Raw genomic sequence first — 13,871 nt, forward strand, 5'->3', positions numbered from 1 at the left:
TAACGCTATGCTCTACCCACTGAGCTAATATCCTACAGAACATGCTTTTTGGCTTACCCGTCCTTATCCTCAGGCTGCACCAGCTGCCGTCTACCTCCGACCACACTCCACACCCCTGATATGTTGTCCTCTACCTGCTTCGTCCCTCCTCCTCCTCATTTGTAGGTGTTCTATCCCCCTTTTTGGCCGCAACTTTCCAAAAGGTGAACAGAAGTGATTTTCAATAGCACAGTGCATGACTAATGGTGGAAACATGTTAAAATCATCGCAGAAATGTCCTTGGGAAGACAAATGAATTTTCAGCAGAATAATTAACTTAATTAACAAATTTGCATGCATATTCATCAGGGCCATTGAAGTCTTTCCAGCTCAGCTTGATGAACGTTGCTGTGTAATAACCAGCTCATTTACATTCTGCCATCCACTGCCATTTGTGTGGATTACTGAGAAAAGGCAAAGTGTGTGTGTGTGTGTGTGTGTGTGTGTGTGTGTGTGTGTGTGTGTGTGTGTGCTTGCATGATGCAAGGAGTACATTGTATGTGCACACACTTTTCTCTTTTTCCCTGAACATGTCACAGAGAAAGCTTGATGGATTGATTTGACATACTGTTTTGTTGGATATACACCCCAATATTGGACCCAGCTGCCTCTACACACACACAGTGACACAGAGTAAGCCTTCATATATGCACATATTCATACACACATACCTTGCGTGAATGTGACTGATGGAGGTCTGACTCTGTGTGTGTGTGTGTGTGTGTGTGTGTGCGCTCTACACCCATATCTCCTTGCATCCTCCTCCACTCCCCCCCTCTCCCCTCAACCCCCCTTCTCTCTGGTGGGCAGTTCTTGGCACTGATCCTGAGTCGTAAACCCTCCTGGGTTGCCAGACTGTGCGTTGTTAAAAACGTGAGGCCCTCCGTACCCCCTCCCCGTCTCTGCAGGGCAATCTTTAAAGGCAGCAAGGTGTGACGGCACAGACTGGCAGCTTGGCAGCCATGCCCGAGGATACCAACGCTCCGTCAGCCGTGAACGGGCACCATCACATGGGCTCGCCTAACTAATACGCTCGCCGTACATGTGCCTTTCTCATGCCTCATCTGTGCCAGTCAGAGACAAAGGAATTCATTAAGAAATTTCACATGGCGTTGTTTTGTGATTTTGCCGGGATATAGTTAATTGCGAATTTCACACAAGCTAAGGTAACTGAGGGAGAGATTATCCAAATGAGTTGGGAAAAGTTAATTACATTTATTTGGCTGTATGTGCCCTTGATCTGGTTGGGCAGAGAACGTCAGGAAAACTTATTTTAAGCTTGTGCATTATATTTCTTTAACAATATGTTTCTCATTGTCTTCGTGGATTTTTCCTTCCAATTAGGTGCCACTGAACACACTGTTATAAAGAGACACTTCCCAGCAGGTTACTTACCAGCCTGTCAGAAAATTGCTGCACCCACATTATACACATAACATTATCATACGAACGTAAAAAGGAATGCAAAGCAAATGCTTTTGCACCTTTAACATAACCAATATGGTGCACTGTCCTGAGATTTAGCAGGAGCAATTATCACATTTATTCAATAAAAAAACAGCATCACCTGCCACATAAAAACTTGTGATATTCAGCATACTTTCTTCCCTTTGCCTCTGTGATACTTTCTCCTACGCTTTTTCTGCAGACATATGTTTGACACTTGAAGCTGTTATCATAGCTGGAAGTGTGAAAGAGAATTGTTGCAGTAATATGCCGCTCTTGAGTGTTGTGACAGGAAAATGCTTTTCAGATACAGAATTGGCATTTTCAAGTCTTGTCTGACACAACAGTGTTTGTCTTCCATAACAGTGAAGCCAAGTTTGCAAATTAATTTCTCCAAAAATGCTTTGATAGATTCTTTGGAGAATAAGTTGCGCTCTAAAAATGATTCCATACTTATTGAAAGACTTATTGCATTTTTAATGACATGTTTTACTCATAAAAAAAAAAATCTCATTTATCGTGTTGTTTGACCCTCTTGTTTTGAAGCTTCCACTGAAGCAAGACGAATACAAAACACAAATGGACCATTAAACTGACCTTCAAACTGGGCCCTATGAAAATCAAATGGCTGTCACCACACTGATGGGGAAATTTACTGAACTACAGCCTGTTTCCCTCAAGTGAGAAATATGAGAAATATACATCAGATGCTCGTTTTCATGATCCTTCTTTTTGAAGTACAGCTCGAGCGAATAAATCAATGAAAGCTTCGATCATAGAACATGAAAGGAGGGTTTGAATGGATGGAAACAGCAGACTCTCCCCTGCAGACTTGCTTTGTTGGCCTGCTTATGTTATTGTTGCTTTTCTAGCTGAAGTACATTTTTGTTCAAAGTTGTCTGATCCCCAGCAAAGCCGCATACACAGGCCTGTTTCACCAGAAACATGTATGAAGATAAAACACACCTGGATTGTGCCTTTAAGATAGAGCTTCTGCCTATGTTACAAACATTAAGAGAAAAGTGTATTTTCAACATTGGCTACAGAACTTGGCCAAGTCTATCAGAAAATAAAATCTTGTAACTTCTTTGTATCCCTTCTTTTGAGGTAGAGGGGGGGATGTATTTGACGATGGTACTGTTTGATGGTGCAATTGATGAGAAAGTTCTGAAGAAAGTCCCAAAGCCTCAGAGGAATTTGATTACCTCCATCCATTATCTGCACAGTGAGCAATCGCGAGGCTCACCATCTGTCATCCGTTTCATTTGCATCGTCAACACCTGCCCTGCCTGTTTATGCCTTCACATTTTTTATAAGCTGTCTTTCATGGCAGGAAAAAATGTTGACTTTTCCTTCTAAATACATTAATTCCACAAGTTCAAAGAACATATTGAACGCAAACCACTTGGTTTATGTCTAATAGAATTTGGAAATTCTTCTTTTTATTGCTGCAGATTTGAAAAAAAAAATACATTTAACCAGCTTTCACAGCTAAGTAAACAATAAAGTATTTCATTTTTATAAATAAATTGATGCAAGATAGATAGATAGATAGATAGATAGATAGATAGATAGATAGATAGATAGATAGATAGATAGATAGATTTCCATATCACACACCACATCCTCCTGTTCGTTACCAATGCATTGTGCTGCATACACTCCCTCTTCTCTCCCTCCTTCCCTCCCTCCCTCCCTCCTCCATCCTCCATCCTCCCCCCATCCATCCATCCCGTCTCCCATATCCCCAGGTGGTGCCGACGGCTGCGGGGCCCATTAGCGACAGAATTCCTGCCTCCAGCAGGCCATGCGTGTCCCGAGTGACACATTTTTGGACCGACACCAAGAATCCAACCCTCCACAGACAGCTCACTTCCCTCTGCAGTCACCACAGTATGTGCGTGTGTGTGTGTGAGTGAGGGAGAGAGAGAGAGGCCTTGCGAAGACAGCATGAGTCCCACAGGAAATGCTTGAAAGGCAGTATGGGACAGATTGGTGATGGCGCAGAATGGACTAGAATACTAAAAAGAAATGCAAAGATATTCTACATACAAAGATCATACATCGATAAGATGACTCTCCCGCCAGGTTGGGACATTTGTTACAGTCATAACCTCCACAAAAATCTCTCATTGTGCATCTGCGTGTCTTACGATGTAAACTGCATCGAAGTACTCTCTTCCATAAAAAAATTAATTGGATTTTGCTGATGCACATTGTTGTTTGTTGATGCTCTTTGCCAGCTGATGCTTGTGTACCAAATTTCATCCTGCTCTGGGAAGAGAGCTTCTTCAAAATGAGATGTTCTTATTAAAATCTGAATTCACTGCATATAGTGTAAGGTGTCACTACAGTCATCTCATCTGAATTGATCTATAGGAGTGATATTTGATGGTCGATCAAGATTCTTATTAATCCTAAGGAGGAGTGATTATGAAACAATACGTTATGAGTTAAGAAAGAGCAGTAAGTCCTTTTAGTATAGATATTATGAATGAGTTCTTTCTCCATACTAATAGATAGTTAATTATGTACCTAATGACTCCTCACAAAGCGCTATATAATTAGTCTAGATGAGCCGAGAAAGTTCCTACTTGTTCTTACATGTTTAATGCTAGTGATTTCTCATTTCCAAATGGGAATGTGGGCGATAGTTGTATAACATTAGTGTCAGTGGACCTTCAGAAAGGTACTGATATCTATCTGTATTCTCCATGTGACATAATTATAGGCTAGTAATAATAATAATACGAAGAAGAATTTAATCCCTTTACATGTTCTTTTCTTTTCTTCTAACTGTATTAAAAATGTAGAATAGTAGAATAGTAGTAAGTGGTCATCCTTACCTTTGCTAATCCCCCCCCCCATAAAGTCATTAAAAGACCAATAAGAGTATCCTATAGAGAGATTACTTAGCATCAGGCTCCAGAGAGATCCAACAATCAAACATCTTGTGAATAAACTTTAAAAATGTATCCATGTTTTATAGCTGATGTTTCTGACAAACTAAATATAACTAAGGCCGGAGATATACTTGCTTTTAACTACATGTTCATGTATGCAAATGATGGCAGTCTTGCATCTCCTGTGTCTGGACCGTTGGTTGTGCACATCCTCACTAATTAACATGTGGTTAAACAAGTATATAATTTCTATAGCGGACTTCTTAAAATTGTCATCAGTTCAAAATCACATTTGTAAACTGAATCTCTGAAATCACGAAATCACATGAGAATCCATCTTGCCAGGCTTGAAGCTATGTACTTGTGTCCAAATCACAGTGGTTCAGATCAATCAGCATCCTATGAGGATCTATTGGCAGCTATGTGGTATGAGCTCTGGGCATGGTTTAATGCTAGGTGTGTGTGACAACGTGTGGGAGAAACGACTGTTTGCTCAAAAACAAAAATCCGCTTTAGTAGATTTAGTGGTATCTAGCGGTGCAATGTCCTTGCCTCAACCTCCCACTCTAAGCGTCCAGGAGAAACTGCAGTGGCTGTGAAGCTGTCTTTGGTTTGTCTGCTTTGGGCTACTGTAGAAACATGGTGGTTCAACATGATGGACTGAAGTGGACCTGCTCTTTCTTTAGATAAACACAGCTCATTTGAAGGTAATGAAAACATGATTCTTATATTTAGGTGATTATACACTGATTAAAACATACCTGTGAATGTTATATTCCAATTCTGGCAATAGAGCCTCCTAAATGTTACACGCTGAAGCTTTAATTGCTCATTAAACTGTGAAAGTCACTTGTTTATTAAATCTACATCAATAAAAAGGCAAGTTTTTCACATTCAATATGTTCTTAAAACCCTACCATTCACTATACTGTGAAAGCTGTTTTTTTAATCTACAGCAATAAAAGGCGAAGTCTATAGAGTTTCTAGATCTTGTGGATTTAAAATTAAAGTTAAATTCCTGCCATGAAATTTAGCTTATAAAAAATGACCAGCTAGCCATCTATCTTGCATCAATTTATCTATTAAGGTAGCACTGTATTGCTCACTAAGCTGTGAAAGCAACCTAAATGTGCTAAATGTCTTTGTATCTATCTATCTATCTATCTATCTATCTATCTATCTATCTATCTATCTATCTATCTATCTATCTATCTATCTATCTATCTATCTATCTATCTATCTATCTATCTATCTATCTATCTCTACAGTGCAGTCATGTGACGACCAGATGCTCATGTTCACAGTCGAGGGAATTGAAACCACTTCACCCAGTAGCACCAGTGTCTCTCAGTCTACCCTGAAATAGGGTGTTGCTGGGGTGTCAGAGGATCACACCCCTGTATGCTTCCCACCTGCTCCAGAACCCGTCCTATACTCTCTCTCTCATATTGTAGCTACACACAATATGCATACACCCAGTCAGGGTACCCCTAGACAAAGAGCACAAAGCACAAAGGTGATGTAGTGACAGATGCTCCTGTCACATACTTAGCATATCTCCACCTCCAAAATAGTGCAACTGCAGGAGTCCGTCTGTCTCACTCTTAGCGCTACTATTCAAAACTCATTAGTTTCCACACCCCAACGGATAAAAGCAGCTCTTAAACCACGATCCTACACTCAATATTTATCCAATCTGACCAAATATTATAATTAATGCTTCTCCTCTCTCCTTCAGGCCAACATATTCCCCTCGTCTCCCTCCCACCCACCCTGTCTAACCTTTCAGTGCCAAGTTCACAGATAGAGAGAAAGTACTTCCTGTGAGAGGCCGGGCCGGCTGCCAGAGAGACTGATCCACCAATCTGACACGTTAATGAGATCCTGGCCCATAGTACTGGAGTGTCAGGCCTCCTCTGCTGCAGCATCAGCCCTGCCGTGACCTCCAACACACACACACACACACACACACACACACACACACACACACACACACACACACACACACACACACACACACACACACACACACACACACACACACACACATATCTACACACACACACATTACTCATTGGTGTAATTTTCTCACACTTGCACCCACACTCAGAAATATAAGCACAAATGAATCTGAGTGAGTCTCTTCACACACACACACACACACACACACACACACACACACACACACAGACACACACCACACACACTTTGAGAGGGGGGTTCAGCTCCTTAAATCTGTCTAATTAAAACACCAAATCCCTCTACTCCCCTCACCCACCAACCCAATCCTCACTTCCCAGCCACACACACACACACACACACACAGCCACAGCCACACTCGCACCCCACCCTCCTCCATCCCCACTGCCACCACCCCCGATTCCGCAGGAGAAATGATTATTAGGAATTTAATGGGGGAACGTTTCCCATCCCACACCATCTGGGGCTTGGGAATGGCACGAAATTTGAGGATGCTTGCCGACGTGGCGGGGAACATTATTTTCATTTTTCTTGACTGGTGCTCAGATTTTTAGACATTGCAGGAAAAAGGCTCCTGATTACAATAAATTACCATAATATATTACAAAATAATATACATATAAAGATGAATTTGTGTTTGTTTCTCTGGGTTTCTGTTATAGGTGAAAACTTTTCTCAACTTCTGAGATGATTATTGTCATTCTGCAACTTATCCCTACAGAAACACAATGTTTGTTTTGCACTGATTATGACACCATGTCTCAGATTGCAAATGCACTTCTATACAATATATATCCCCCATTCCTGTCCTTCACCTCCCACACAGAGCTGGGCCATATGCTCCCTCTCTCTCTCTCCCTATATTATTTCTCCCCCTCTCTCCCTCGCTCTGGCTCCACACAGCTTAATGAGCTGCATGAATGTAGGGGTACGTGTACACATTTGACCCCGTGCTAAACTGCCGCACGCCACCGCGTGGACCCTGTGGGCGTCAACCCCCCCCCCACGCACACACACACATCCTTTCTTTCTCACCCTCGTTTGCCTCTCTGTGAGGCTCCAAGAGGGATTTGAGTCCGCTTCTCCTCCACACACATGCATACATATATTCACACACACACACACACACACACACACACACACACACACACACACACACACACAGCCTGGTAGGGAAAACATTAAGACTGACATGGTGAGAATTTTAGTGAATGAGATAAATAAGGCCTGCCGATGAAAGATGGGGGGTTAAAGAGGTGATTTTAGGGCCCCAAAGGGACCTCTGGTAACCCGGTCTTCCAGTTTTATGGTGATAGAGGACCAGAAGGATGAGTGGGGGAATGAAGACAAGAAAACAAGCTCTTTCTTGTTTAAAAAAACACAAAAAACCAATGTTTCTTATTTTCATCCAAGCAGAACAAGTTGAATTTGTGATTTGCGGATCTGCTGATGCTGGAAACGAAGCATTTATTTCATCATCTAAACCAATGTGATGCAAGTCCCAACACAGTTTGAAATTCTTTGCAGTTGCTTCTGCAGAGGAGGAAAATGATACTGTGAAATTTACATGCTATTCTGGCTTGTGATCTCCACTGAGTAACCAGTTAAATCTGACTCCTTCTTCCTGTGAAACAGCTTCCATCAGGCTTACTTTGAGTTTCCTGACTTTCTTTTGTTGTTGTTGTTTTTGTTGCTCGACAATTAACTTATAATTTAATTCAAATGTTTGCAAAGCTTTCGTCTCAATTTCGCGTTCATCTGCAAAAACAAAACAACAAATATGATCAAATGTAATTATTAATTACAGTATTTGATGGCCCTAAAATTACTCTCTACACAAATATAAAGAAACAAATTTCATGATGATTTGCAACCTGCCTAATGTGCTGTGATGTTTTTTTGTCAGTTCAACGTCTATAGAATTGAATGAATATTGAAATAAGTTCTTCGTACATGCTTAGTAATCAAGTTTCTTCTGGTTGAAGGTTAGTTACTGAGCACCAGCTGCAGCAAAGACAATACATAAGCTCATAAATAGCTTCACAAGGCTCAGACTGAAAATATCGTTTCTTAATATGTCACAGACTCTTCTTTGTCTAAAGTAAATACACAGGAACCGACAGACCAGTAAGCTCCTGCAGTATTTTCTCACATATCTATCGAAACCCACATACAATTTCAAGAAGGGTCAGGGTTCATTACAGACAGGTGCTGGTTATTAAGTTATTAAGGTTTTTTTTTGTTTCCTGGGGTTTTATTTTGTTAACTTTCATTTCATTTTTGTATAAGTAGCCTCCAACTCAGTCACAATTTGGGGGTATATACGTTTTTTCTTTTTAAGTTTTTCTTTATATCAATATGATTTTTGCCCCATGTGTTGTTTTAAAAAAAAATTAAGGATACATTTTATTTATGGCTTGGGTAAAGGTAGGTACCTTGTACCTTGCCAAATGTTTAAATGATCAGAATCTGATACAGTAAGCTACTGGGCTAAAATGCCCCAAACCTCGCGCACTTTCAACTTTTCCAGTGAAGTCTGGATAAAAATGTATGAATTAACTGTTTTCACCATGATTTTACGCAGATGCATTAATATTAACATAACAGTAAATGTATAAACCACCGATATGAACACAAGTAAATGACTTTCTCCACAAAATGTAATTCACATCGGCCTGATCTTTCTCCCGCTGATTATATGAAAATAGTCCTATTGTCAACCTCTAACCTGTAAACGTTAGTAAAAAAAAAAAAAAAAAAAAAAAAAGCGCTTAACCTCACAAATAAAATATAATATGTGCGTATATGAATCCGGATCAAATTAATTGAATTTCTTAGACCTTTTATTTTGGTTCATTTAGAGAGTGTGACCACCCTTAACAGGAGATGCTGCATCTCTCAAGGGATTACCGGTTCCACTTCCCTCCTAACTGGGAGGACTGGGATCAGTTGTCTGCGCTCTCTGGCTGACATCCAACACCTCGTGGGCATTTATGTCACAGATCAGTCAGTGATCGGATGAAATTAAATCAAATTACATCGACAGCCTCCTTCAGTTAAAGTATGTTTAAGAACTCAGTGTAACATTTGCTTAAAAGATTTATATCTTAACATTAACAGTTTAAATTAAAAATCTGAATTTAAGTGAAGATAAAACATTTGTATCGTTATATTAAATAATTAGTATTGATTAAAATTAAATTTGACGATTTAAAACTCATGTTGCTTCAAGTCTGTTCCATACAATAGGCCTTATACTGTTTCACTATAACCACAGAGGTTATGCAAGATTATTAAAGGATTCAATTTCTCAAAAATAAATAAATAAATAAAAGTACGCCTAGGGGCGTTTTTATCTTGATTTATTTTTTCTAACATTTTTTTAATTGCCGTCTGCCTGCTGTCGATCATTTTCACAGAAAGCTGAGAAGCTGGGCTACAACATAAAGCCTCTCACAGCCTCTTCATTTTATTGCGACAAACACATCACAAAACATTAACACATTACTTCACGAATATTTCGATCCATAACGAGTTTTCAGAGTGTGTGCGTGCGTGTAAGTGTGTGTGTGTGTGTGTGTGTGTGTGTGTGTGTGTGTGTGTGTGTGTGTGTGTGTGTGTGTGAGAGAGAGAGAGAGAGAGAGAGAGAGAGAAATAAAAAATAGAAATATAATCCAATAATCATTCGTCATTCGGGTAAAGTTACAAAAGCAACATAATTTATGAGTACAGTCACCAACATTGTGCAGAAATACATGAAGTGCATCACAGCTGCTCTTCAGCAAGAACAAGGAAGTGTAAAAAGTTCACATCAAACTCCAAAACTGTCATTTCGTTGCATATTGATGGTCATCATCTCTTTTTTAAGGCATGTTGTCTCGGATTCATATAGTTTTGTTCACTTCAAACAAAATGATTTTCCTTCCAGTCCTCGACTCTCAGCTGCAGTGAAATATACAACAATGCGACATAAACAAACTTTAACTGTATGGGAATTCACATAAAAGGTAACACTGTTGAATTTTACAATAGTTTTTTTTATAATATATTATCCACATTCAAATTGACGGACTTATAATAAATAAGCTTAAATAAATTAATACAATAATAATTTACATTCACCTCGTTACCACACTATTAACTCCAAATACAAATGCATTTAGTTTTTTAGTTTTTTAGTTTTTCAGTTTTTCCCCACAACTTCCTGTATTTATAGGACCAATTCAGATGACATCATCACCAGGTCTCCTAAACACATGCACGTCTCCAAACATTTTTTTAAATAATTAATTTTATGTAATTGTCATCATTTTAATTAGGTATTAGATTATGAGAAACGCCCTGTGAGAGGAAATATACATATATCATTTTTTATAAGCAAAGATTGCATTTGGCTGCCTTGCATAGCTCAATTGACCTTTATTGCTAACAGACTGAATCTCTGAACTCCAATCATGTCTCAGCAAACTTCCCTGATGAAGTGAAACTTTAAATTCTTCTTCCCCGTTTGTTTCATTAATCTGATTTTTATTTCGCCAGGAAAACAATTTTAACTGACTGTTGTGACCCTAATTAAATAACCAGAAAAATCGAATTACCTGTCCACTAGATCAGCTTTATGTAACTTATATCATGACCGACATCTGCAGTACAGCCATTAACAAATACAGAGCACTTAAACTGAACACAATCTGCTTAAAACCTCCATATTTAACGAATTCTTCTATATTTGTGGTTTTCCACTGGAAACAAATGGGTGGCAGTGAGCCATTAAATCTTAATTTTCTTTAAATGAAGCAGAAGATCTATCTGCCTTCAGACTGAAGTAATTTCACTTTAATTTAGTTGTTTTTCTGTCTATCGGAGCCAGAATTTAGTGAAATCATCTACATCTAATTTGCAGACTTTTACTATGTTTCAAAGAAAAACAAAACTGAACATTGAACACAAAATGAGTTGTTAAAATGGGCATTTTGCAGTGCATCAGTGTGTCTGGAGTCCATTTCGTTCCACTCTCGACATCTGTGGGGGGAAATTGCATCGCTTCTGAAACTTGAACTTTGTCCAGCTGATTGATTAATTGTGGAAAGAGCCATTAACTTCCCCTTGTGCTTGGAAGGACTGGCTGCGGACGTGCAGATCGTAGGGGAAACGGGCCTCTTGGGACACTCGGTACATGGAGTTGTGCGCAAGAGCCGTGCGCCCTGGCGCACTGCAGTAGCGCATGCCATAGTGGCTGCTTTTGCCGTAGTCTGGCGGATCGTCGTGTTTTAGGGAGAAAATCCCGTTAAAGTTCATCGGGGGGCTCAGCTGGCTGTCAAAATGCGGGCTCCCGCTCTCTGGGGAGGGGTTCTCGTAGTAGGGCTCGTACGCGCCGCTGTAGCTGTAGTGTCTGAACGGCTTGGCGCTGCTGTCCAAGCTGCTCCCGCTGTGGCCGGGGGGCGTGTTCATGTCTGAGCCGGGGTACGAGTACATGGCATCGTAGGGCGATCTGCCAGAGAACATGACCTCCCCGTTGTGGTCTGTGAGGAAATTTCTCGCGTTCAGCTGCAAACAACCGGCCACCAAGTTGGTAGTGGGCTGAGATAATCCTTTGCACAAAGTCTGTACGAAGGCGAGCAGGTCCGGTCTCTTCCCTGCACTCAGAGTCTCTGACAGGGCCCAGATGTAATTTTTAGCCAGTCTAAGGGTCTCAATCTTGGACAGTTTTTGAGTTTTAGAGTAGCACGGCACAACTTTGCGCAGGCTCTCCAGCGCGGCGTTCAAGCCGTGCATCCGGCTGCGCTCTCGGGCGTTGGCTTCATGGCGCCGTACTTTGGACCTGTCCATCGGCTCCCTCCCTAGCTTCTTTTTCCGGGGGCCTCGCTTTTTAGGAAGCCCGTCCTCATCCTGATCATCCTCCCTTTCGTCCTCCTCTCGGTCGGAGATGCAGTCCTCGTCCTCCCTCATGTCTGAGTTAGACCTGTCCGGGTTGTGTTGTCGCTCCTGTTCCAGGCTCTCAGGTAAGCTTTCACGGGTATAATTGGCACCAAACCGCGGCTCACACATCATATGAGATTCCTCGAAGGGCAGTGTCAACATATTTCCTGTAAAAAATCAAAGCAAAAAAAAAACATGAACTCTAAAGACAGTACAACACCGACGTCTTTTGAAGGTTGTCAGTTAATTACCTTGTGAATGGCTCCTCCCAAGAGGAAGAGGGACAAATTGGCAAGCAAGGCCAATGTCACAGCTTGCTACGTTTTTAAAGACACTCAACTTCATTATTTTTGGACTTGTGAGAAAAGAACCTCGTTTTGTGCTTTTGTGTGTTTTTTTTTTTTTTTTTTTTTTTTTTTTTTTTAGCACAAAATCATACCACACACATTGTAAGCAATAAACCCAAAAGTAAACAAATGCATAAGTAATACTAACAATACTCACTTCTGGTCAGCGTGCGCCTCGCATGTTCCCAAATATCTCCTCGGAATGTGCAGCTCTCTTCTCTTGCAAACCACAAATTAGAAGAAAAAGCTTAAACCTGCGCACCCTCCTTTCTCTGCTGTGTTCTGCTCTTCCTTTTCCTCTTCTCTCCCCCTCACTCTCTCTTTCTCTCTCCACCTCTCTCTCTCTCTCTCTCTCTCTCTCTCTCTCTCTCTCTCTCTCTCTCTCTCTCTCTCTCTCTCTCTACCCCTTCCCTCTCTCTTTGAGGAATGACACTCATGCCAACAGCGGGTACCCATGCCATCTGCCGCTGACGTCTTGTGGCAGCCGAGACCACGTGTTCAGTGTCCCATGGGACCTCCATTCCGTACCGATCATCTGGCAGCTCCGGTAATGGGCACCGGGAGGCCCGCGTTTACCGTCAAAAACACAGACCGGAGAGGGATAACAACTAATATCTGCATCTCCCCTTGTAAGAAAGATGAATTAATGTCTTTTTGTCTAGGAAAAAAAAACGAGGGATGTGCGAGTCTGCAGGCATCCTCAACAGGTGAGACAGACAAACAGACAGACAGACAGATTTAATAGAATAAATCAACTATAAATTGGATTTATTTGCACATAAAAATCTAATATTGTGAAAGATATAAGACATACACAGTTAAATACACACATTAAGTGTAAAGCCTGTGGAGGTGGAAAGTCGTCCCCTCAAAGCAAGATAAATAAAATTACATTAATTTAACTGATTTAATTAAATTAAAGTAATTATAAATGCATTCCTGACTGGGAGCTGCAAACAAGGAACACAAAAGGCATGTTGGGACCAAGATTATTTAAATAATAGAAATATAGGCTATACCCCTGCCTCTTAAACCGTCCAAACCTATCACTGTTTTCTCATCTTGATACTGATACAGATTTAATGAAAATTTCTCATAAACATGATTTTGAACTGATGACAGAAAATGACCTACGACTTCTGTTTTGGTAAAACAGGGTTAAATATAATGGACTTCTGTTTACTCTATATCTGTTATTCTGTTGTACTTTTCACACAGCAATAAACCTTCTAAAATC

The 13,871-nt window shown here is 40.6% G+C and overlaps 1 protein-coding gene across 2 annotated transcripts; it reads right to left on the reverse strand.

Moving 5' to 3' along the window:
* Nucleotides 1–10,065: 10,065 nt before the first annotated feature.
* On the reverse strand, nt 10,066–12,984 carry neurod6b (neuronal differentiation 6b). 2 transcript variants are annotated; one of them, XM_051401510.1, is made up of 2 exons: nt 12,783–12,984; nt 10,066–12,454 (listed from the first exon to the last, which is right to left on the reverse strand). In XM_051401510.1, the coding sequence occupies exon 2, from the start codon at nt 12,447–12,449 to the stop codon at nt 11,445–11,447; it is 1,005 nt and encodes a 334-aa protein (XP_051257470.1). In that variant the 5' UTR covers nt 12,450–12,454; nt 12,783–12,984; the 3' UTR covers nt 10,066–11,444. The 2 variants fall into 2 exon arrangements, with proteins under 2 accessions (XP_051257470.1, XP_051257462.1); XM_051401502.1 differs by having other exon boundaries at nt 12,792–12,983.
* Between the last annotated feature and the right edge of the window lie 887 nt (nt 12,985–13,871).

Source organism: Dicentrarchus labrax, unplaced genomic scaffold (assembly GCF_905237075.1).
Source record: "Dicentrarchus labrax unplaced genomic scaffold, dlabrax2021, whole genome shotgun sequence".
NCBI lineage: Eukaryota > Metazoa > Chordata > Actinopteri > Moronidae > Dicentrarchus > Dicentrarchus labrax.

What these genes read in the sequence shown, in the direction of transcription:
- neurod6b (XM_051401510.1), bottom strand. Translation starts at nt 12,449, where the DNA reads ATGTTGACACTGCCCTTCGAGGAATCTCATATGATGTGTGAGCCGCGG.